Here is a 25,815-nt window from a genome sequence, read left to right on the forward strand (position 1 = left end):
GGAACATTTAAGCACTTTGGTAGAGGAGTACTTTAAAAGAGAGATATACACATGATAGAAACAAATGCATCCAGCGGACAAATACACCAAGTCTGGAATGGATGAAAAGTAACAATACCAGTACCGAGCTGCCAGTTCTCTCCAGGAATAAAGGAAAAACACTCCTTTTTAAAACCCATTTAATCTTCTATTCCTCTTAAACATTGCATCAAACAAGTTATCAGCATAAGTGAAAACCATATTGATATGTAAAACCACTGTACATAAATGGTTGAAGAAGCACCAAGGTTAAAATTATTTTTTTTAAATGTGCCCTTACCTGAATATAAATAAGTTAAGTTATTAACATTGGGAAAAAATGCCAATGTCTAAATTTGCTTTTGTGAGAATCAGGAGGACCAAGATGCTAGGGTAGGAGTGACTGTGTCAGCACCCCTACTGAACCTCTGAGCATGTGTTTTCAGAGGCATTGGCGAGTTCAGACTGAGCAAAGTGGTCACAGTTATTAAAACGCTGGACCAAGATTCCAACTAACCTGACTTGATCGCTCATTCAATTTTACATGATGTTCAAAGTTACAGAAAACCAAAAGGTGACTATTTTATCCACGCCCCCTGTATCTGCAAAGAAACTTCACCGTAATGTGACAATGGCATCAGCTTAAGCAACTGACGGAAAGGTTGTCATCCCAGGGGCAGCTGGAGGATAACCAAATTCAGGCAATTACAGTTCTCCATGTGGAAGACTCAGCAGCCTGGCAGGTATCTGATGCTTTTACATGGAAGGAGGAAGATGACAGAGGATTAACCTCAGAGAAAATGTTACATACGAGACATTCCGTTTTTTATTGGGCATGTGCGGTAATATGAAGCAGTTGATGCACAAGTGACTAAGCTAAAGCTTAAAGCTCAAACTTCTGAATTCGGGGAACCATGTGGCACCTCGGGAGATTTGTTCCACATACGAGCCAAAGGGCCACGTGAGGTTCAGACTGCTGCTGGAAGCATGAAAAGCAATTCATGCAGCGAGTACGTAGCCCACAGTGAGACAGGAAGGAAACCGAAATGGCAACTGAAACAGGAATGAAAGGTTTTTAGGACAGGCAGAATTTCCTCTGCACTAGAAGTTAAGAAATTGCACAGCACTCCACGAAAAACTCCATAAATGCACCAGGCGTGGGGAGAGGAGAGAAAGAGGGGAACAAACATTTATCACACAGTTAAACCCAGTACCGTCTGTGTACTTGAATGGCAGCAAGCAGTGATGCAAATCTCAACATAGGTCCTGTGACTGGAGAGCAAACTGTTTCAGATTAGCAAATACATCTAAGTACTGATGGCACAGTTGTATCCTTTACACTGTATATTGGAACACAGGACACTGTAATTCCAAGGAAAATATACAGTACAGTAGCTAAGGAATCTACAGCCAACCCGTATTCCAGTTCATGTAATATCGCTTGACCCCAGTGTTATTACTACCGATAAATGGTAGTTTCAGGTTTTAAATGCAATAATTATACAGAAACCATTGAGAGATGAATGAAATGATGCTAGTGATGGAGTGTGTGGACGGGAACCACTCAATTTATCAAGAGGTGCAGAAAGTAAATGGGGCACTAGAAAACACTTGATAAAATACTTGCATCGAACCACTTCCCCTTTGCTAATGTTGCACCTGTGTATACATACACAGATCACAGAGTATCATTCAGGAATCTCTCAACCTATAAAGTATGAATATTTTTTCCTTAGAGGTAACCCGCACTGAACAGACTCTTCTTTGCTCATACACATTATTAGCGATTCCTCTGAAAACCAAAACATGCTAAACTCAGGAAGAATCTGAAAGCTTCAGCTGAAGCAACTGGTTACAATTAGACAGGGCATGCACACATATTGGAGCTTCAGAAAAGGAAGAGACACACTGGTTAGAATGTACAGTATGTATAACCTGAAGTTCTCCTCTACTTCCTTCTGCAAAGAAAAAGAGAGGAAGGAGAAGAACAGAGTTATTAGAGTAGATTTCTGCCATGGACTTTGCGACAGAGTTTTGAAAACTGGAGTAAACCTTTGCTGAGAGTCCAAGAGCTGTTCGTGCAGTGGGAAGGTTTTCACATGCTTGTCTGGAATATTTACATACTAAGATCTATTTAGCTAAAATGTGGATAATTTTTAATTAGAGTTATAACATCGGGGTTCATGTTCTTACGCATATTAAATTGTTTTTAAACAAACAAAAAGGCTTCCAGTTCCCTTTTCATTAAAAAAAGACGAACTTTTTCATAATCCAATTTTCTTCTCAGAATTATGTATCACACACTTTACATGCTTGCCTGCCGGATAAGGCCAAAGAGGGAAGACCCTCTTAAATAGTCCCAGGGTGATTAGTCTGGACATGACATATTCCTATGATAAGTCTATCTTCTGTTATTACTTGTATTTAGATCAAATGCCTAAGCAACAGAATGCTGAAGAAAGTCAAGAGGGGTAAAATAGTTCCATTTATTAAAACCGTAGTGAACATTTTTCAAGCTTGCATTTTTCAACGACTTTTTTTTCTGATGTAAAGTTATTGAATTTTGCCTGCAAGTGCATTAGTAAAGCTTCCCTAAGTAGTATTGATCTTGCTAGAGTGGCCCTTTTATCTTTTCCATAAAGACCATTTTCAGTTAGGTGGCACCATCAGCTATTAGCATATTGCCAAAGGTTGGCTCTCTTGAATGAACCACTGCAGAGGTCATTACGCTATGAAACATATGCAAATACATCTGTGTATGTGAACATGGGGGAGTGAGAGAGAGCGTCCATCAGTCTGCTGTGTTATTTACCAACGTTCCTTCATATCCCTATCTTTCTTTCCACTCTTTCCCCCAATCTTCTCCTAGCTGCACTTCTCCATCCCTCTTTCATCCTATCCATCTCACCTGAAAACAACACTAGCTCATATGGCCAGTGCCTCCTACCTCATACAGCCAACAGCAACAGCGCTCCCATCCCCTATCTGCACGCCCAGGGTAAGCACCAGCTCATTGCTCAATACATTCTGGGGTGCTTTCAAGCACGGGAAGCATTACAAGCTCGGAATCTCTGAGGACCGTACACCTGGTGTCTTACAGAGAGCGCAACCCCAAGGGGTGGCAGTGCAATGAAGCAGTAGAAGCCAGTAAAGATCCCTCCCAGCAAAGATGGGATGGAAGGTTGAGGATGTTTGGGTGCAGTGCTCCTCTCCCCATGCCACAGCAGGCTAGAGCTCTATCCTGGAGGATATACATATACCTTTCAAAATGGGGCCCAGAATAGCAGGCAGTTACCACTTTCTCAGTCTTTGCAAGGATGCTGCCATTTTCCTGCATAACTTGTATTACTTTACTACCAGACAGGGAGCATGAATTTCACACGACACAGATAACTTGCACCATTCATCACAGAAAGGAGGTGCATTTCTTATTTCTCTCCCCTCACTTCCTGGTTTCTTCATCCTAATGACAGAACAAATTCTATGTCAGAGGGTTTAGGCACAGCCTAAGGATGGTTAATGGGGTCTGCTACAGCCTAGTAGTGGCCTTTTCAAGGCAGGCTACAAGATTCATCTGCTTTCCCTGGCTTTTCTAGGACAGTGGCTAGGCACTTTATAAATGGGGGGAAATAAATACTGAAATCAGGAAACATGCTTCCTCCTTTCCTAATTTTTCTGTTAATCAGAAAATGGCAACAACTGTGGAATGAGACATTCTTGGTCACAGAAAAGCTAAAGCTTCAAGAGGAATTCCTTAGAGTATTCTCCTTTAGGTGTCTCTGTGTATTTATACATTTGATTTGAAAAGACCAAAGACTTCCTTTCTTCCTACCCTCTCTTTGTCTGTCGGCAGAACGGCAGTCTCCATGGTATACATTTTACTTTCTTTGTGACTTTTTCTAAGCAAAGACCTTTTCTGTTTTTAATAAGATTTTTACTTAATGAATAAAAAATCTGAGGGTTTCCTACAGCAAAACTAGTCTCCCAAAAATAAAATAAAATAAAGAGGTACTGTACTTTAAAAAATAATTCCATTAGTGAAGTTATGCAGGAGTCATGCAACCTCTTAGCTGTTATTTGCACTTCTAGTTCACAGTGATTCGTAGGTACACAAAGGGCCATTTCACAAAGCTTCCAGTGCAATAGTTCTGTGTCTGTGTGAAGGAATCAAATGACTTTAGCGAAAACAAGCACAAGTCAAGTATGCATAGCAACTAGGGGCAATCAGTTGAATGCTAAAACAATTTGTAAAATTACTCTATATAGGGTGTAATTACATATGTGCGATCACTAAGACAGTATTAAAACAGACAAGCTACTTTCAACTCAATCACTGAAAGTCAAATCATTTTATGCAAATGACAAGCAAGAATGCAGCTAAAACTTACACTTTTAGCAGAGATTCTGGATCAGAATATGTATGACTACAAAATCAAAATATTGTAACAGAAAAATTTAATGAACAGACTTCTATACAGATTTCAATTCAAATAAAATGTTAATTTAGTTTTAGGCTATGTTTGAACAACTACACTTGATGGACTGGCTAAAAAATCTGTGTGTATAAGATAATTAGAGTCCTCAAAAGCATAATATTCAATGATGTTTTTATCTTAATGTTGACGATATGGAAACCAAGATGGACACCAGTATGAGCATATGAATTTATCCAGCTCCTTGAATCTGCACCTCAAAATACTGAGACACAGTAAATCTGATTATCTTCACGGGCAATGCACAGTAAGCTCAGGGAGGGGGTAGCTAGGGGCTGTGTGCGGGCAGGGGGGTAGCTCAGGATGCAGGTAGGGGGTAGCTAGGGGCTGCGTGCGAGCAGAGGATAGCTCAGGGAGGGGGTAGCTAGGGGCTGCGTGCGAGCAGAGGATAGCTCAGGGAGGGGGTAGCTAGGGGCTGCGTGCGAGCAGAGGATAGCTCAGGGAGGGGGTAGCTAGGGGCTGCGTGCGAGCAGAGGATAGCTCAGGGAGGGGGTAGCTAGGGGCTGCGTGCGAGCAGAGGATAGCTCAGGGAGGGGGTAGCTAGGGGCTGCGTGCGAGCAGAGGATAGCTCAGGGAGGGGGTAGCTAGGGGCTGCGTGCGAGCAGAGGATAGCTCAGGGAGGGGGTAGCTAGGGGCTGCGTGCGAGCAGAGGATAGCTCAGGGAGGGGGTAGCTAGGGGCTGCGTGCGAGCAGAGGATAGCTCAGGGAGGGGGTAGCTAGGGGCTGCGTGCGAGCAGAGGATAGCTCAGGGAGGGGGTAGNGGGCTCCGCAGCCCCCCGAAAGGGCTCACGGACCCCTAGGGGGCCACAGACCCATGGTTGAGAACCGCTGATTTAGAGCAAGGAGAGAGAGAGAGGCTCCCTGCTCTTAAATTCAGGTGCCCAGGCCTGGATCTGGCACAGCCCACAGCAACCCAGAGCTGCAATGGCGGAAAATCCGGTTCAGCCCTGGGGTTGGAGCATGCTCAGTGCAGAGGGAATCTGGGGAATTTAGCCTCTAAAATAGAACGATGCTCTACTGAGCAAGTGTGAACTCAAGTTTTTCAAAGGCCTATAAGTTGGCCAAATTTGGACAGTTTTTTGTTGCTGTTTAATGGATTGTTTTTAAAACGGGGATGGGAATAGGTACTTCCCAGAAACAAAAGCCATCCCCCTGCCAACTTACAAAACATGTGGCAATGGAGCAGAAAAAAATGCCAGAATTTAATGTGGGCAAAATGTATTTCCACTTGTTCTTGGAAAAGGCTGAACGTTTTGGCTTAAAAAAATAATAATCAGCCTCAGGCAGACACCTGGCAGGGAAAATATCAGTCAAACTGGTTGAATGTTCGGCAAAGTTATAAGCAACCGAAAGCAAAGTAATGTAACGGGACGCGTCAGACACCCTTAATAAAAGGCAATGCTACCAGCCCTGCCTAGAATTATTTGCCCTCCAGCCATCACCAAAAATAAATACTTAATTCAACCCTTTCCGCAGAACTCCATCCAACAGACTTGTTCAATTTTGAGCTTCCTCAATTTGTCAGAGGATATTTCTTTTTATTCAAATTCAATTGAAACGCAGTCACTATTTAGATACATCTGTCAAGTTCTAAATTGTTCAGGTAATTTGCATTTGGGTACAACTATAAGTCATTTAAACCTTTATACCAATGATTCCTTCACCAGAACACACAATGATTTATTAATACCTTCCAGGTTATTTCTGTTCCTTCACTGCATCGTTACCAGATGTCTCTATTAGATATCTTGAACTAAACTTTCAAACTAAGATATAAACAACTATAATTCAAGGTCAGAGTTGCTTAGAGGCAGGCAGGAGGGATTAGGTCACCAGTGGAGCTGACCTAGACACTTATAAAGGCTGTAAAAACAGAAAAAGATTTTATTTTTAAATTGAGATGTTAACCAGCATCATGAGTTGGCAAGGCATATTTCACTGCATTCTGAGTATGGTGACCTTGAAAAACAGGGTTTGACTCAGAAATCTATAACAAGCTACCCGTAGTGAGACAGAGCACCACAACACCTCAGATCAGCTTCCCTATTATAACATTTCCTGAGAAAATGAACACCAGATCAATCCCTTTTTAATGGAACAGATTTTATTAACAACTTTCTCCTGCCCTCTCTCTAAGACTTTGGCCCAAACCTTCATCATCTCTTCTCGCTTCACCTACTGCAAACCAACGTGGCCTCTTTACATCATCCTTAACTGGCTCCAGGCTATCCAAAACACTGGGGCCAACCCCAACTCCCCCTCTCCTCCTGTTCTGACTACCTCCCCTCACTTCACTAGCTTCCTCTCCACTTCCACATCAACTTCAAGCTTTGCCCTCATATTCCAGACTTTTTTTTTTTTTTTTTTGGCAAAATAAAGTCTGCTCCTCCCTATATCTGATTTCTTCCCAGTTTCACTTCCTTTGCTCATGCTCCCTTAAAACACGTCCGCTTCCTGCACCAAGAACACATACTACACCTGATGTACTAGAGCAACTGTAATAATAATTTACCACTTTGATGCCCCTTTACATATGCAAATCACTGGGCAAACACTGATCGGTCTTTACATCATCACTATGCTGTATTATCCCCATTTTACACATGGGGAAATGTAGGCAGGGAGCTGCAGGGATATGTAAGGTTGTCCAAGAAGCCCATGTCTAGACTAGAGCCCAAGAGTGTTGACACTCAAGCACGTTCTCCTTCCTCCAGGCCACACTGCCTACTATTAGGATTTGAACACTTTGATATGTCTTTACTAGGGCTGTCAATCACAGTTAACTCGCGATTAACTCAAAAAATTAATCGTGATTAAAAAATTAACTGCGACTAATCGCAGTTTTAATTGCGCTGTTAAACAATAAACTACCAATTGAAATTTAAACACTTCGGATATTTTTCTACATTTTCATATAGTTTGTATTCTTTGTTGTAATTAAAATCAAAGTGTATTAATTACAAATATTTACACTGTAAAAATGATACTATTTCTTTTGTTTATTTTTTGTTATTGTTCACCTCATACAAGTACCATAATGCAATCTCTTTATTATGAAAGTGCAACTTACAAATGTAGGGTTTTTTTTGTTAAATAACTGCACATAAAAACAAAACAATGTAAAACTTCAGAGCCTACAAGTCCACTCAGTCCTACTTCTTGTTCAGCTAATCGCTAAAACAAACAAGTTTGCTTACATTTACGGGAGATAATGCTGCACTCTTCTTATTTACAATGTCAACAGAAAATGAGAACAGGCATTCACATGGCACTTTTGTAGCCAACATTGCAAGTGTTTACGTGCCAGATATGCTAAACATTAGCCCCTTCATGCTTTGGCCACCATTCCAGAGGACATGCTTCCATGCTGATGACGCTCATTAAAAAAAATAACGTGTTAATTAAATTTATGACTGAACTCCTTGGGGGAGAATTGTATGTCCACTGCTCTGTTTTACCCGCATTCTGCCATATATTTCATGTTATAGCAGTCTCGGATGATGACCCAGCACATGTTGTTCATTTTAAGAACACTTTTCACTGCAGATTTGACAAAACACAAAGAAGGTACCAATGTGAGATTTCTAAAGATAACTACAGCACTCGACCCAAGGTTTAAGAATCTGAAGTGCCTTCCAAAATCTGAGAGGGACGAGGTGTGGAGCATGCTTTCAGACGTCTTAGAAGAGCAACACTCTGATGCGGAAACTACAGAACCTGAACCACCAAAAAAGAAAGTCAACCTTCTGCTGGTGGCATCTGACTCAGATAATGAAAATGAACATGTGTTGGTCCGCACTGCTTTGGATCGTTATCAAGCAGAACCCGTCATCAGCATGGACGCATGTCCCCTGGAATGGTGGTTGAAGCATGAAGGGACATATGAATCTTTAGTACATCTGGCACGTAAATATCTTGCAACACTGGCTACAACAGTGCCATGAGAATGCATGTTCTTGCTGTCAGGTGACACTGTAAACAAGAGATTGGCAGTATTACCTACTGCAAATGTAAACAAACTTGTCTGAGCGATTGGCTGAACAAGAAGTAGGACTGAGTGAACTTGCAGGTTCTAAAATTTTACATTGTTTTATTTTTGAATGCAGTTTTTTTATACATAATTCTACATTTGTAAGTTTAATTTTCATGACAAAGATTGCACTACAGTACTTGTATGAGATGAATTGAAAAATACTATTTAATTTGTTTTTTTTAGGGTGCAAATATTTGTAATCAAAAATAAATATAAAGTGAGCACTGTACACTTTGTATTCTGTGTTGTAATTGAACTCAATATATTTGAAAATGTAGAAAACATCCAAAAATATTTAAATAAATGGTATTCTATTTTTTAATCGCGAGATTAATCTTTTTAATCTCTATTCATTTTTTTAATCGCTTGACAGCCGAGGTCTATACAATACTATACTTATGTGGGCTTCATAAATTGCTTAAACTTTAGTTGCACAACTGCATATAATAAAACCAGCAGAACTAAAAATCCTATGTTTTGGTTATCCTAAATTTAGACATAATAAAATAAATTGTATTTGTAAAGCACTCGCTCTTCCCTATACTCTTCCTGGATGTGAAGACGCTGTACACATTAGCATCTTGAAATCCAAAAAGGTGAAAACAAAGAAGAGTATGGATATTTATTTTTGTATGAAATAAAATTAACAGTTTTAGAAAACATCTTTCAAAGAGATATTCCCCTCTGTCCTCTTGAAAGTTTTTTGAGTGTTCCCTTGAAAAATGTACTGGTAAGTGCTAAGCACAAATTCTTAGAAGGATTTTTAATGCTTGAGGCAATAAATATCACAACATTCTGTTTTAATAAATTCTCCAATAAAGAATACACATGAAACAAAAAAGCGAACTATTAATTTAAAACAACATAATTTACATCATTTGAGAAGACTACCTACTACTGAAGTCAAATATTGATTGATAACTGCTTTGATAGAGGAAAAACATGGTTCAAGGCTATAGGCAAATTAAGACTTGAGGAGGAGAACTGTTTTGGGAGGGGGACGGGCATTAATTTCCTTATGTACGGATTATTCTGAACAGTTTTTTATGACTTATTACAAAAGGATAAATCACAATGACTTAAAAAAAGTCAATCAATAGGCATTTCAAAACAGGGTTCAGACACATGCTGCCTCCATCAGTCTCTGGAATATAAAAGCCCCTCCACCTAACAATTTACCAACATTTCTCTGGCTTTATAGTGATTTGAGGTTAAGAAAGTTTATCCTGACTTCTAACTAGACTAGGTTAGAGGTCTGGTCACAGTGAAGATTGCAAGGCTTCGTTTTACCAAATCATTGTCAAAAATAGGTCAGCTCTATAGGCCAGATTCTCAGCAGGGGTAGATCAGCACAGATCCACTGAAGTCAACTACACCAGTTTTCACCGAGGATCTGACTCTGTACGTTCATTACCTACACTCCCAAATAACATAATGCAGTCTCACATGAGAACCAAGCGGTGAGGAAATTGAGTGCACTATAGTGATTTTCACAGACATTACTGTTTACTTATTCAATACATGGAGTGCATGGGCACCATTAGTAAACACTATCCTCTATTTACTTTCGATCTCTGGTACTGGTTACATTTACAATCTTAATCTCAAAGCCATGGCCATGTCTATGTTAAGGGATTTTATTTTTAATCCCTACCACTGCTACCACCTGTTCAGCTCCCCCAACAATACTTGTCTAGGCAAAGGCTCCTGTATCTGGCTACCACAGTTGGTGTTAACGCTGCACCAGAGCAGATCAAACCAACAGAATGTTTAATGCATTTGCAACAGTCGGTGACCTGTCTACATTAGGGATCCCAAATCCCTATTAGCAACAGTGGAATATTTCCCTGAGGTCTCACCTCACGGACAGATCTTTCAGACAAGTTACAGAAACATGAAATCATACTACCCATGCACATTTCACATAGGGGCTAGTTTAACATTTACAATTCTACTAATCACTGATGGAGCCACCTGGAGAAGCGTGGACCAATTCATTACTAAACGGTTCCACTCCTGAACCTGGCAAGTCTAATTACTGATAGCTGAGAAACTTTCCTATTGGATTTTGTAACTACTGTAACTTGGGAAAGAACCTGGTCACAGAAGACGACACAAAAAACAAACACACACCTGCTATTTTGGAGCTACATGACTAGGTCCTCAAAAATAATATGAAGCCTGATGATTTGTATTCCGTTTTACAGCAGTTTCAGTAACGCATTATTACATAGTTTAAATTTTAGCATATGGTATAGATTGTATTGGGGGGATTTTTTTGTTTTTTTAATTGACTCAGTATTGTTACATCATATGTACTTTGTATCTAACCATGTACAAATCACCTATAAAGCATTTTGATAAGTTGTTCAACCACTGAATTAAATATTGCATACCCAGCTATAGTAATAGTAGACTTTAGAAAAAGAATTAAAAGCTTTTTAATATACCTGAATTCATTTCATCGGTCGAAACCAAGCTTGCTTCCTGCGCTAGGTCCTTTAAAAGTCTCCTACGCACTTGTCTTTTTTCCCTCAGCACATTTTTGAAGTTATTGATGCACTTGTTCAGGTAGATAGTCTCTGCACACACCTTTTCAAGGCTCATGGGTCTGTACTCCTTTGTTTGCTCAGGTAGAGAACTAGCATCTGTCACCATCTCACCAGAAGGTAGGGACTGTCCAGCATAAATCTCTGAGTCAGAACTCAACACCAAACTAGGGACAGGAGACTCATGAGGGGCAGGTGGAAGCCTGGAAGGAACAAATTGCATTTGAACTGCTTCACTGTTCGCAGATGTGTTGGCCTGGCTCTCGGAAGACTGACTGGGGGGGCTTTCTGTAAAGTTATCAGAGCTACCACAGACACCTGCACCACTCAGCGCAAGTCTGCCATCATGTTCCATTTGGAAGCTGGTATCATTTTCCAGAAGGACTTCAGAGTCACTGGTCTCCAGCTTGTGAAACACCACCTGTAGAGCAGATCTAAAATGATGAATAGCTTTCCCAAGTTTGTTAGTATAAAACTTCATGTCCACAAGATCAATGTTATCCTGGGAATGGTCAAGAAAATACTGGGAATTTTCTAATACATCCCTAAAGACCTGGTCAGTTTGATCTTGATCATTCAGATCTATTTGGACCATATCTTTCAGAGTATCACTGCTATCAGCTAGTTTATCTGCTGTGTGAACACTGCTTACAGTTGTAGCACCCGTAGACTGATCTTCCAAGAGCAGATTTATTTGCTCTGTACTGAGGAACTGAAGCATGGTGTTACAGTCCATTTCATTTTCTCCTGTAGTTATTCCCTCAGCTTTATCCTCCTCTAAAGGGGAAGAGCAGTTCTTAGTCACATTTTCAGTGTCAAGCCCAAGTCCTCCTCCACCACATAAAGCGTGTATATGGCTGGCATGATCTGAGGTCTCTGGGGAGTGGCAGGAATGTCCTTCATCTGTTTTGGGCAAACGAGTCACCTGAAGAGTTTGCTGAGGTGTGTGGGAAACATGGAGGACAGGCAGAGGAGAGTCACTCTTTTGTGAAGTTTGCTCACAGTTTATAATTTGCGATACTTGCCCCATTTTCACCTCGAGTTCAGAGATCAAGTTACTTTTCTTAGCTAAGGTTGACCTTTGTGTAAAACCAACTCTCTCCCCTAGACACTGTGTTTTTCTACTTGTGTTTCTGTACTTAACCTGGTAAGATTCAGTTTGAAGGTGCCCATCGTCACCAGTTCTTTGGGCCTCTTCATCACAGTTCGGAGAGCTCCAGTGATTTTTCTTGAGGCCAGGCTGCAGTAATGAGAGTGGATCTGCTCGGCAGTCCCTTTGGCCAGTCTGTTGGTTTTGCTCTTCGCTAGCAAGAATCCTGACCCCCGTGCTTTGCATGAGAATAGACTTCTGTAAAATGAAATCTCTTTGTTCAGGGTTTGCAAGTTTCACAATTGCTGGTCTTGGTACTAATTGTTTGCCTGGAGTTGCATTTGACCTATAAGCATCTTTTATGTACTTACTACACTGGATACCATTGAAGCAGTAGTACTCAGACAAGAAGCTGCAAATGAGTTCCATAGTGTTTTCACCATCTTGTTCTGGGATCCCATAAAAGTATAACACTGGTTCTTCCTTGCGTACAGCTCTGTAGGACTCCCTGGTGTGTGCGACATGAGACGTTTTGGCAGTGGAACCACTCTGCAAGCCTTCTATCTCACTCAAGACCGTGTCTACACAGCTGGACACTTCATCCACTGAGCCTTTTATCAAGGTGAGGTGTTGCCGGAGTTCTGCGATCTCTGTCTGGATGCGACTTATCCCCTGTAGCTCTTTAACAATGTACTCAATCACATCTGCAGAATGGTCTCTCGGGGGAAGGCTGTTACTGTTGTATGCTGGAAGCTTGTTTTCATTCTCAGTGCTCTCTCTCCAGCTCATGGTAATACTCAGGGTAGAAAGGTCCTGCCCCTCAGATATTACACCCTTGCTCTGGCAAATAGGCTGCATAGTACCCTCAGATGATATTCTCTCTAAGTCTTGCTGATTCCGTTGAACTGAGCATGGTATTTTTACACAGCCATCCCAGTTAAGTTCCACCTCACCGACACAGATGTCGCTCACCTCCCCAGAACCATTTCTCCTGTCCTGAGCAAAGCCCACTCCAATCGTAGAAAATTCAGTGCTTGTGGATTTCCTCTTTATCCCACAAACAAACACGTCTGTCTCAATTTCTACTGGGGAAAGCTGGTGACTCTGACTCACTGAGATCTCATTTACTTGGCCTTGCAGAAGTCTCTTCATTTTCTCCCTCAGATACAAACAGAATCTTTGCTTCTTGAATTGCCTCCTGGCCAAGCGTTTTTACAATAGATTTTCTGTGCAGAAGAGGAATCTCATGTTCTGGCCTTTTCAATCTACTGCTAGCAAACAGCAGCAGCAGCTGCCCCTGTGTTTCTCCATAGTGCAATACAGCAGTACAAGCACACATCAATCACTGCCCGACGCGCACTCTCACATCCAGGGTTTATTCTTTCATGAAGCAACTACCAAAAGAGGGGAAGATATTGCATTCCGGTCAGAAAATACTAGGCAATTTTCAGCATATAATAAAAAGTAGTAGCATCCACATCAAGCCAGTCAGAAAGAGGATCTACTCTTTCAAATTTTCCTACCATAATGCACTTATTTCAGCTGCTGCACTGATAACCAGTTCTACGTGAGGCATTCTTTAATAAAGCAACAGTATCTCCCCCTCTACCTCCCTTTTCACAAGGGGGTAAAAAAATACCAAAGAACCCAAAGCCCTCTGACCAGTCAACGTGTGACCATGCCTTTTTTACGGCTATAACTACAAATCCCACAAAAGTAGCTACCCCTTCTATGTAGTTACCTCTTCTGAATACAAAATTCTGTCACAAAATACTAAGGATTCTCTCTCTGCAGGTGTCCCTTCTCCCTAGGCCCACCATCTTCACCCTTTCAAAGGTGAAGAAAGATCAAGTTTAAATTTGCTCGGTATCAGCAATCCCAAAGGAATCACTGAGATTGACATAATGCAGCAGCAGAGACTGGATGCTAGCTTTGAGACTATAAAACATTCTCATTATTTTAGTAATAAATGTTAAAATAAGAAAGTAACACTAAAGAAACACTCAAAACTTACAGGTTTCAGAGTAACAGCCGTGTTAGTCTGTATCCGCAAAAAGAAGAACAGGAGTACTTGTGGCACCTTAGAGACTAACAAATATGCTCTAATAAATTTGTTAGTCTCTAAGGTGCCACAAGTACTCCTGTTCTTCAAAACTTACAAGCTCCCAAGTTAACCTACATATAATATACGCCATATACAACTTATGAACAAACTGAGCTGACAGGACGATGATGTCATTCTTATTCCAGTTTTCTGGATTTTACACTGGAGCATTCCAGGATCGAACCCCTCCCACAGAAAGGAAACAAACACTACATTATCTGTGTAAGGCTTGTCTGACCCCCATTAGTGTAATATCTGAGCACCACACAATCCTGGGGCTTGTCTCCACAGCAAGGTACTGAGCAGCAAGCCAGGGTGTGAATATACAGCAGTGTGACTCTACATTCCCTCAAGGACACAGCTGCAGCATGCTGAGAGTCCCGGAGCGCATTAGTGTACTGTAGATTCACTCCCTGACATGCCGCACAGTGACCTGCCATGTAGACAAGCCTTAGTGTAGCCTCAGCATCCCCATTTTATAGGTGGGGAACCGAGGCAGTGAGACATGCGCCCCAGTCACACAAAGTATGTGGTCAAATAGGGAATTGAATCTAGGTCTCCTGATCTTCAGGCTAGTGCCTTAACCACTGGACTATCCCGCCTCTCCTAGACATGTGCTCTAATCAGGACAGCACGTGGCACAGCTGGTCAGAGTAGGAGCTATACTAAATGCCTCTCAGTTTGTAATAAATGTTCAGCCCTAGAACAATCAATTATTTTAAACAAAAATAATTCTACAGTGCACTGGGACAAACAGCACATAATGAATTACTGAACACAATATAAAAATGACCACGCTGGGTCAGACCAATGGTCCACCTAGCTCAGTCTCCAACAGTGGCTGGTGCCAGATGCTTCAGAGTGACTGAACAGAACAGCACAATTTAGTGAGAGATCAATCCTCTGTCGTCCAATCCCAGCTTCTGGAAGTCCCAACTACTGCCTAAGTATTAACATTTTTACCGACAAATAAAGCCTTCAGGGTGCAGTTTTATGATGTACACCTGTTTTTGAGAATGAAGGGTTACAGTAATGTCATTACTTCTGAGTGGAAAGTCTAGAATTCGTCTGTAAAAGCAGGGGAAGGGAGAGTTAAAGGGAGCTTCTCCTCTTCTTCAGAATTACCAGCAGAGGAAACTCAAGCCTCTCCTACACTTTACACAAGCACTAAATCTCCATCCTGAAAGCTCAACACAAAGCTAACCTGGTCCTTGGCATAACGGTTATGAGTCTCATACATGAGTCAATCCACAACAGGGGACGCCAATCTCCCCTTGCTTCATTTGGACGCTATTTGGCTGAGCAGCACCAGGTGCAACTGCTTGCAAAGCGAATCACAATCTGAGCTTTTCCCTGGGGGTCTTTGCAAACACACTACACCCAGTCTCCTTAGGAGAGTAGCATGTACTAGCTCTGCAGTACTCCTAGCCAAGAGTGCGGGCCCAGTAACTGATCCCACATATTTCACATTATGTGGCTACACAGTGTACTAACCACAGGAGTACCAAAATGCTTGAGTTTTATTTGCACTGAGATTACGGCCTGACCCAAGGTCCACTGAAGTCAGTGGGAGCCCTTTCATAGACTTTGAGGGGCAAACCCAAAGTTCATTGAAGCATTAGATAGATGTATCTTTTAAAAAAAATCAAAAAAAGTATTTACTTATTTCAATTTACAGAGTACCTATCCAGAGCTCTACATGTCTACAGCGAAGCCGGGCTACTGAAACTCGTTCCCATAAGACATCCCCCTCTAACTACACCCCACAACTATATTTGGTCCACTTTTTCATATAACATTCTCATTTTTATTAACCATTTTCTAATATTTTCAATGAATATGTTTTGGTTTTACCCTTCTGCTTTTCTTCAGGAGGGAGGATTCCTTGCATCTGGAAAAAGCAGTGCTTGCCAACACTCACCTTTGTATTAATTAGATCCATTCACTTTGCCATAATTAAGGTTGTATCAGCACTTCAGTTTACAAATCCCATTATTCCATAAGTGGAATTTAGCATCCCAATGTAGTTTTCATTCCAAAATGTAAAATGTACCTCCAAAGAGGCTAGATATTCAGACTTATACTGAAAGATTAAAGTTCTCCCATTTCTGAATATTTTTGCACCCTTCTTAGGAAAAAATGTTTTGATTTAATAAAATGGAAGAGTTCAGGCCTTAGTCCATAAAAAATGTAGTGTTTTTCTTTTTACTATTTAACTACTCCCTCAGGGAGCTGCACTGACCTAGGAAATAGCGTTTGCTCAGGCTATATTTCTCCATCAATTACGTAGTTACCTCTTCAGGTCACTGAAGAAAAGAATAATCTGTTTAAACACTAACGATTTTTAAATTACTAAGGCACACAGTTACAGAGATTTACAGTGTAGAATATCAGTCTCTCTGCGGGGCAGAAGAAAGTAAAGATCAAAAGTTGTGGCTTCTTACGTACATGAGCCAAGTATCATACACAGATAGTGATGTTAATTCCATATATTTTCTGCTGTGTAAAACTATTTCTCTTTAACGATGGGGAGAAGGATTTTTGTGTTGCAAGGACTCCCTTACTATGGTTGGTGGTCACACTGTGTTCTTTTGCATACAGCTACAACACTGCCAGTGGTTTAATGATTGTTCCTTTAGATACACCTCTACCCCGATACAACGCGACCCGATATAACACGAATTCGAATATAACACGGTAAAGCAGTGCTCCGGGGGGGGAAGGGGGGGGAGCTGTGCACTCCGGCGGATCAAAGCAAGTTCGATATAACGCGGTTTCACCTATAACGCAGTGAGATTTTTTGGCTCCTGAGGACAGCGTTATATCGAGGTAGAGGTATACCAAAAAACAACGCAAGCTGGAATTTGCTTTCAGTGCATTTGTCTGTGGCTGAAACACTGTTGCAGGCCACCGATGCAGGTATAGGGTCACTGGAATGGAACCTGGAGTAGCAGGAGGGCCCAGGTTCCCCTACCAGCCACTAAGGAAGAGGTATCCTCAGGGCAGTGCATGAGGAGACTGCCTCAAACTGTTGGTATGGAAAGACTTTGATACCCCGGAAGGGGAAGACGATAGTGACCTGCTGGAAGGCCAAGTCACGAAGACAGAACATCCTGAGTCACACAGCGTGCAGCGAGCAGCAGAAGGGGGGGCACTGGACCTGGAAAGAGCTGATCCCTACAGCAGCCAGAAGCAGGCGCCAACTGCAGTGATTGGGTCCTGTGACAAACCCTTACTCAAGAGATTGCAACAGCTCCAAAGATGCCAGTCCAGTGCAAACACAACAGAACTGTATAATTACAGATGTTCCGAAGGATTCTCATTATGGAGAGGCAATTTGTCAAAGCAAGGAAGAAAGGAACTAACTTGACTTCGGGAACCAGTGATGATTAGCCAGCTTTTCCCAGGAGGAACAAATGTGTGAGAGGTATTTCCCAAAAGACTACTATGAAGTGTCCAGAGCAGAACACAGGAAAGTCTGCTCAAGCTGAGGGACAACTCCATTCATGCGTTTCAGAGACAATTCATAGACCACTTCATCCTACTGAAACACAGAAAATAAAGACTTAGTTTCATCCAGAGGCAAACAGAGGATTCAAGGAAAGGTTATCACTGGGAAGAAAGCCTGAAAGGGGTGAGATACTAGCAGGTCAGACATTCTGTGGCTTCTACGGGCCAAGCTCATTGCACTCACCAGGGGCTCCTTGCATCCCTCCATTCTCCCCCACATGCTCCCTGTGCATCACCCTCTCATTTCCTTTCAGGGACTCTCTGCAACCCTCCCACCACCTCCCTCATGCCAGGTGCTTCTGTGTATCCCCCTTTTCTCCCTCCCCCCAAACCATTTATCTCCCATTAACAAGGGATTTGTGGGCCCCTCTCAGACTCCTCATTCACCCCATCTTACCAGATGGGGCTCTGTGTCCCCATGTCCATCTCCCACTCTGCCACTGTCCCCCAATTCCCCTCCACCATGCCAGGGTCTGTGCACTCCACCGTACCAGAGACGGATGCCATCGAGTTGAGTGTAAGACCTCACAAGCTCAGGCACAACTCCTGACTAAATACACCCAAAGGGGTTTAAGAACTATAAATGAGAAGACCATTTCTTGCCAGCAACTAATGCATCCAAGAGTGAGCCTATGCCTCTGCAAATGAGAGATCAGAAAGAACTTGGAATTCCTGGAAACCCAATCTAGACCTGGATGATAAGACCAAAGACCAAATCATGAAGAACTGAACTGAAGGACACAGCTGAAACCTCTACTGTCTGACCCAACACCAGGGCAAGTAACAGGAGGCCTAGTCTCTAAAGAGAGAAAATATTCGCACCCTGACCTTTTCCTAGATACAGCAGGGACCCTTGTTGTTAGATGGATACTTGGCTTCGTGTGCCATATGGTGGAAGTCACTCACTGAAACTTACCAAAAAATTCACCTCTGCCCAAAGTCTGAGCAAAATCTCTCCAATTTTTTTGAGCTCCACAGGGATGAAAACAAACTTTTTAAAAAGCGAAAACCTTGAGGAATGAGGCAAAGTAACACTCGTGAAAGCCAATGGGAGTTGTGTACCTAGCTCCCATTTCAGCCTTTGAATGTCTCCCCATAATGTATGAATGCCACAAAGGAATGTTCTTCTGGCTCTATAGATTTGCAATGACAGCAGAACAAGCAGGAGTGAAAACCAGAGGGATGCAAGCAGTGAGCACAGTGGGGTGGTAAACAAGAGTGTGAAAGGTCCAGAGAAGAAAGGAATAGATGCAATGATTAGACTCATGCCTGACCTTCAGGGACATGCACAGCGCAGTTCTGAGGCTCCTGGCTCTCCCCAAAGGGAAAAGACCTCGCAGCAACTTGTGCTGAGCTGTGGCTTTGACTTCACCCCAGCTCAGTTCCTCAGTCAGCCATCGCACGGATACAGTGCAAAGGGTGGGGAGCAGCTTCACAGCATCCTTCTCCAGCAGCACTGAGTGGCTCCAGGAAAGAAGTCCTGGTGAATGGGGCCTATTCTTTGCCGCTGCTAAGCCATTCCTAGTATGGGCCAGGATGCCCCCTCAGACCCCACTTCGTCTGATGAAGACACTTTCAGAGGCCTGGTACTTTAAGACTTATCTCCCTCCCCAGTCCCCCAAGACAGTTAAAAGACTCTTATCTGAATGTGATGAAAGATAATCAAGGCAGTACTAGAGTGGTGAAGTGGCTCTAAAGAGGGCAACAAATTCCAGCAGAGGAGATGTATTTTGGAACAGTCTTTCGTCTGCCAGGGCTCCCACAGAATGCACCCTGAGCCATGGTGTCTGACTTCACATGAAACGTATTTGAAAATGCGTAGCGTTCTGTATTACCTATACTAACAAATAAGAAAAGCAATGAAGTGAAATAACTGAGAAGTTACCTTGTTAGTAAATGTAAAGAAATACCAGGGCACTTTGGAACTGCAAGGTTTTGACATGAACAAGAGAAAGGAATCTTATGCTTAAGGCTGCTATAGCAACCTCTCCCCAGCACTCTTCTACATGCTGTAACATTGTTTCCTCCTGAGAATTTTTATAGAATCTTAAATATACTAATTGCGGAAAGGATTTCAATAAGGACCCAAACAACAGGGTCTGACTGAGCGGTGTGGAAGAGCTACAGGCAGCGTTGCTGGCAGTACCATCTCTGGAGACTGGCAGGCTACGTTTTAATTGACAAGACAAGGTTTAGGTTTTGATTAGACAGCACTTGAGGGAGGCAACTTCATATTTCTTTGCTTTTTTCTAACACCTTGTCTCTTCCAAAACTTGATTTTCTAATAATTAATAGAAATTGCCACTTGATTTAGAGTGATAATATGAATGACACCGCTCAGTGAGTCTGGATGCATGGCAGCACTAAGTACTGCTAAAGGAGAGAATGTAATCTGAATACTCATTCACCTGGAGGACATTACAGCTACTGAAGTGACAGAGAAGATGTGCCCGGCACTTTCCAGATGAATTAAAAAGGGAACATGCCCATAGCATTTATAATCAAAGATAAAGAATGATGGATGCTGCACAAAGTATGGGAAAGAGCAATGTTCTAAGTAAGGGATTGTGAGAGACGGTTTTATTATGCAAGTTAGTTCCTTTTTTAATAATAATAGTGTTTGTTACTGTAGGAGAGCAAGAACTGCAATGACTGTTACAGTTCCACCACTGTTTCTGTTCTAATCACCACCTGCCGTTCCTCAGCACTTTCTGAAATGCTCAGAGTTCAGGAAGACGTTTTCCAGGTTTGGGGTCTGCCCAAGAAAGGATTTGTTTAGAAAATTTGGGGAAAAAAAATAGTTCAGGACATTTTTGTGCACAAGGACAAGTCAACCAAGCTGCAGTCCAAGACTTTTGGTGTGCTACAGCAGTGTCCACATAGGACCTTAGCGTGCAGCAGGCTGGTGTGCTGTAGCTTCACACCCTGCAGTAGACAAACCTTACCTCACTTGCTCTAGGTCACACAGGAAAACGGCGGGGAAGTAAGGAATTGAACCTGGTCTCCTACCCCCAACCAACTAGTGGCATGCCCACCGGACATCCTCCCCATCTCTCGCATGTCCTCACTTTGGGGAGCTTAACTTTGCAACTTTAATATTCTTTCAACATTGCTGTTTGTGTGAGGTTATATTTAAGACTAGAGGGAACAACGACGGGAGTGGTAAAGCACTACATGTATTAAGAGGCTAAGGATGTCACTAGTTAGTGGCCAAAAATGAGGTACCTGTAGACAAGAGTCAAAGGAATGGAGCAGTCATGGAGTTAACAGATGGGAATGGGCTGAATGCTGCTTACTATGAAAGTGACAGGTTTGAGTTTTACCACTGCAACTCATGCCTGACCCCAAGTAAGTAACCAAACCTGAAGTATGCTCTCAGCCCTGAGAATACCCTGTGCGGTGTCTTGGAAAGGCAAGAAGATGAGAAGGCTGTCCTGAGAAACAAGAGGAAAACCTGGGTTATTTATTCATATTCTCATACAAAATTACTTCTACTGATATACAGTAGCAAGTGGGGCAGTCAAGTGTTTGAATACAAACAGCAGATTAAGTGGAATTAATTTCAGCAGTTTTCTTATTTTCATAATCTTCATGTTACAGTACATTGAATTTTTCACCAGACTAGATAAATCAGACAGAGCCTCAAACAGAGTTGAGGTAAAAATGACAACCTAGGACTATTGTAATCTGATCAGAGATGAAAGTTTTCTTTAAAGCAGATGGACCTAAATCAGAATCTTAGTGACCAAGCACTACAACTGACAAGCCAGAAGCAAGAACCAACTTTTCTGTTGAAAGGAAATGACATGACCAACTGAAACACAAGTATCAGGTTTTCCTGACTAGTCACCTGGGATCCCAGAATTTAGGAAACTACTTACTGGGTCATTGAAACTACTTCTGAACATTCCAGTTACATCCAAGGTAGAATGCACATGCAGTGCTTCCAAATAACCTAGATATATCTTTCAGTGAGAGAGAGAGAAGCACAGTCATGAAAGGGTTAAAGGAAGCTAAGTGTTCTGTCTCAAGTAAGAAGTGTTGCAGGCTGTATCTTTCTCCCATTTACAGTCTACATGACAGACTGGCTTCCATAAAGGGAGCAGAGGGAATAGTTTGAGTTCCCAGGCAGCCCCTGTGTTTCCGACAATAGCCACCAGAATGGAGGAGGAGATGTAAGATTTCTCTCAGAACTGGAATTGCTCACTGAAAGGGCTTGCAACTGATTTCCCAGCTTGCTGTAAACCCAAGGGGTTACAAGGTCAATCACAGTTGGAGATGGTAGGTAATGCTGGGTAGTCCAAATGATGCAATTAGGAGATGCAAACGCATGTGTCAAGCCGTGCTTATCACAGCTGGAGATAACGACCGGCACTAGCTCATATCCCTGGCCAAGCTCTGCCCTGCTCAGTAATTCTCCCTGGGATTCCTCCCACCCTCAAAATGGGCTGAGGGATTTGTTCCTTTGCAAGGGAATTGGAATGAACACTTCATTACAATGAGGGGGTGGGGGTTGATAAGTCATTAAGCCCACTTAAGACTGTCTAGATCAATTTAAGGGGACAAACAGCAGCCATTCCCATTTAGATGAATTATGAAAGATAGCATATAAAGCTGATGGAACATCTTGCTTTTTAGCTCATCCTACCAACCCTCAGCCAAGAAGGGTTTTAGTCCAAGAGTGCACAAACCGAACAAGATTTATTTCTCAAGGTTTCTTCCTTTGTATGTAAAGATAAATAGCATTGCCAGTCGTCTTTAAGTCTGGAAGTTCATTTCAAAAAGGCTTTCGACATTAGCAATAGTGAGTCGCCCCATAAAAAGGGGCAGAAATAGAAGGTGAGAAGATATCTGAAATTGTCACACCATCTGCTCTGATTCACAAGCCTGTACAGCATCCCTGTTGCTTGCTTCATGCCAGTCATCATTTCACCTTGCCAGCTCACAAGCTAGTCAACCCATTAAATCAGGCCAATGGCAAACATTTTCAGTTTTAAAAAAGGGAGCCCTTTTCTGTTATTGGCATTCATAGAACAATCTGAAACCATTAACTGAGTTACTCAAACCAGTTACTTTTCAAGTGATCAAATTTAAATTATTTCCTAATTTAAAAAAAAAAAAAAAAAAACTTTCCTCTCAACTATTCCCTTCGTAAAGATCTTTGATGCCAAGTTCAAGCAGAGATATAAAGCCTCCTAATTCAAAGATATTCAGAATAAACACTGACAACCCTCAACTATACCAATGCTAAAGACTTCTTCAATAAATGAGTATAGATAGTAAAAATATAAAGCGTATGAATACACACATTATGGAGTAGGTTCTCCTCTCAATGCACGTGTGTTTAACTCCTGTAAGCATCTGTTGGTTCTACTGTATCAACAGGGGAATATCACCAAATTCTATTACATAAATAATGAATATATACATATACAGTTAATCAATTTAAAATACATAGCAATTTTCCTTGGACCCAATAAACTTTAGTACTTGCTGGCAATTTGCAGTTTACATTTAGCAAATTCACTTGTTCCAATCACTTACCTTACTGCTTCACACAAAAACAAAAGGTTAAATGAAAAGGAAATTCACGGAATTAATAGAAAACTATAAAACACAACAGCATGCTCTCACAGAAGAAACAAATCTGGAAGGATTTGTTATCTTGTTACAGGTTAGCCAGACAATGAACTTGGATTATAAACACGTATTCTTGGTGTCCCGTCACAGGTTGCTGGGAAGGAGATGCTGTTGTCAAAGGCATCTCAAGTATCCTGTTCCCCCTCAACCCTGGGATACGGACTAGTGTAAAGTTGAAGACATTTGAAAAATGCAGACAGCTGCTAAATATCCGAAGTGAAAAACAACAGAAGGCAACAAATGTAAAGCCACAAATCCAGAGAATCCGGTCCGTTTCCAGGAGGATTCCTCAACAGAAATTTCTTAGGTCAGCAACAGAATTCGTTTTCCCCTTTTCCAGCCAGCACCAAGTGCAGTCAAACTTCAGCCGTATCGTCAGTGGTGACTCAACAGAAAATATTGTACTTAAAAGAGGCAGAGAGAAAGCTGTGCAGCAATTGCTACTTCTACTCCTCCTCTTCATCTGCTTCCTGCCTAAAGCCTTACGCATAACCCCCCCTTCCCTCCCCTCCCCTCCCCGCCCCTCCCTCTCTCGCTCACACACCAACACTCCTGGACTTGAACTGACTCTTCATGTGATTAGCCATTCCGAAGGAAATGGAAATTGATGGAACCAATCTGACAATAAACCAAATACACTCTTTTGGAATCATGAGAGCAGACAGCATAGCACAACGGACTGACACATACTGGAAAAGCTCTCAGGGTGAGTCCATGGTAGCTCTGTAAAACTGTGTGGGGGGAGATATGGGGGCTGGGGATAACTGCAATTACCTAATTGCAAGAAAATTCTTTTTCCCCCACATGATTTTTTTATTATTATTAGCAGCAGCATCTACTGTCCACCCACCCTAATTTAGCTGCAAGAGGAGATTGTCACCCTTGGAAGGCAACTCAGCCATAAAAATCATCTTAAGACTACAGCAGAAGACTATCAATTCTGTTAAAAGTCTGGGGAATTCAGGACTCAAAACACATGCATGTTGATCTCCTGCTTCCAAAACTAAAAATCACTTTGTTAAAACACAACACATGCACATGGGGATGTAATATATACAACTATGATTTTATTAATTTATTTTGAAACATCAAGACTTCTCTTCTATTCATTCCCCACTATAGAATAACAAACCCTAACTTTGTGAGAAGTGAAGTACTTCATTTAAAAGGTCTTCCTCAGACACCGACTTTGCTCCCCTCCGGTCTATTCAAAACACTGCTGTTAAAATAACCTTTCCAGCCTGCTGTTCCTAGCCATTAATCCCACTCTTGCAATTCTTCCACTGGATCTCCCTTCTCCACCACACCCACTGCAAGCTCATGTTTATACTTTTAGGTACTTTACATTAGTCCCTCCCTCTCTTGGTTCTGGTTCTCCACTGAGTGAGCAACACTCTTCAGAGCTTGGTGTACGGAGGAGGAGCTGTGCAGGTTTCCCCACGCACTTCAGTTCTGATGGGGGAACAGCTCACCTATGCTGCATCTGTAAAGTTAAAGCTCTTCATACTCTAAATGGTGAAGTTTTCAAAGTGACTTAGGAGCTTTTGAAAATCTCAACCTTAGCCCCTCCTGTCTGCTCATCTTCTATTTACTTGGTCTTGAACCTTTTTGTGTATTCACCCATGCACCTAATTCTTTTAGCTATTCCAGCCTTGAGCATTTACTTCACCACTTCTTCCACAAGAACCTGTGTGATTTCTTCCATTGTGCCCCTCATTGCATAGAATAACTACCCAGACTAAGCCATAAAGCCCTGCCCTGCCTTCTTCCAAGCCCAACACCTACACCTTACCTCATTGCCTACAGCAAAGTGTCAGCTGATCATGGCTGGGCAGCTGGACAGAAGGGATTCCAGACATCTGTTTCATGAGATACTGCAAATTTTGCACATAGCCGCTCTAAGTAGCCACCTGCTCCTATCGCTGTTACCCATACCCTTCCTCTCCCATTCCCTCTGTTTGTTCTCACCTGCTGCATTTTGTAGGTGGGAATTTTGAGGCAGGAACCATGATGCTTGCTATGTAGGGTCTTGCTAACAAGGCCCTGATCTGCTTGAGGCCACTGAGTTACACTGTAATAGAAATGATTAATACTAAATGCCCCGATTACTGAGCTCCAAGTCCATTTACCCACGGTGAAAACTACCTAGATGAGTAAATAAAATGAAATACAATCTAAGATTTCTATAGCATTAACCATCTTCAAAGCTCGGCACACAAATCCTGGACAGGATGAAAACGTTTTCCCAGGGGAACAAGACTACAATAACTAACCTGAAAGTATCACAATTGAGCATAATTTTCTCACTGAGTATTAGCAAATCTGTCCAGCTCCTGGCAAACATTTGTAAGACAGAATCTTTCAGCATTCATGTCATT

The 25,815-nt window shown here is 42.0% G+C and overlaps 1 protein-coding gene across 5 annotated transcripts in view; it reads right to left on the reverse strand.

Moving 5' to 3' along the window:
• The window catches only part of LOC117878847 (protein unc-13 homolog B), a 206,252-nt gene that overhangs the window by 161,687 nt on the left and 18,750 nt on the right, over positions 1 to 25,815 (reverse strand). The window contains exons 1-3 of one of the 5 annotated variants that reach the window (XM_034773441.1): positions 23,342 to 23,614; positions 10,995 to 13,577; positions 1,954 to 1,976 (exon numbers count right to left, since the gene is read on the reverse strand). The exons of 2 other annotated variants lie outside the window; for them this stretch is intronic. In XM_034773441.1, coding sequence (XP_034629332.1) covers positions 1,954 to 1,976; positions 10,995 to 13,335 — 2,364 coding nt within the window. In that variant the 5' untranslated portion in view covers positions 13,336 to 13,577; positions 23,342 to 23,614. Of the gene's footprint in view, positions 1 to 1,953; positions 1,977 to 10,994; positions 13,578 to 23,341; positions 23,615 to 25,815 lie in introns of those variants that run through there. 2 more of the 5 variants (XM_034773440.1, XM_034773439.1) reach the window with 2 other exon arrangements.

The sequence above is a fragment of the Trachemys scripta genome, chromosome 6 (genome assembly GCF_013100865.1).
Source record: "Trachemys scripta elegans isolate TJP31775 chromosome 6, CAS_Tse_1.0, whole genome shotgun sequence".
In the NCBI taxonomy this organism is placed as follows: Eukaryota; Metazoa; Chordata; order Testudines; family Emydidae; genus Trachemys; species Trachemys scripta.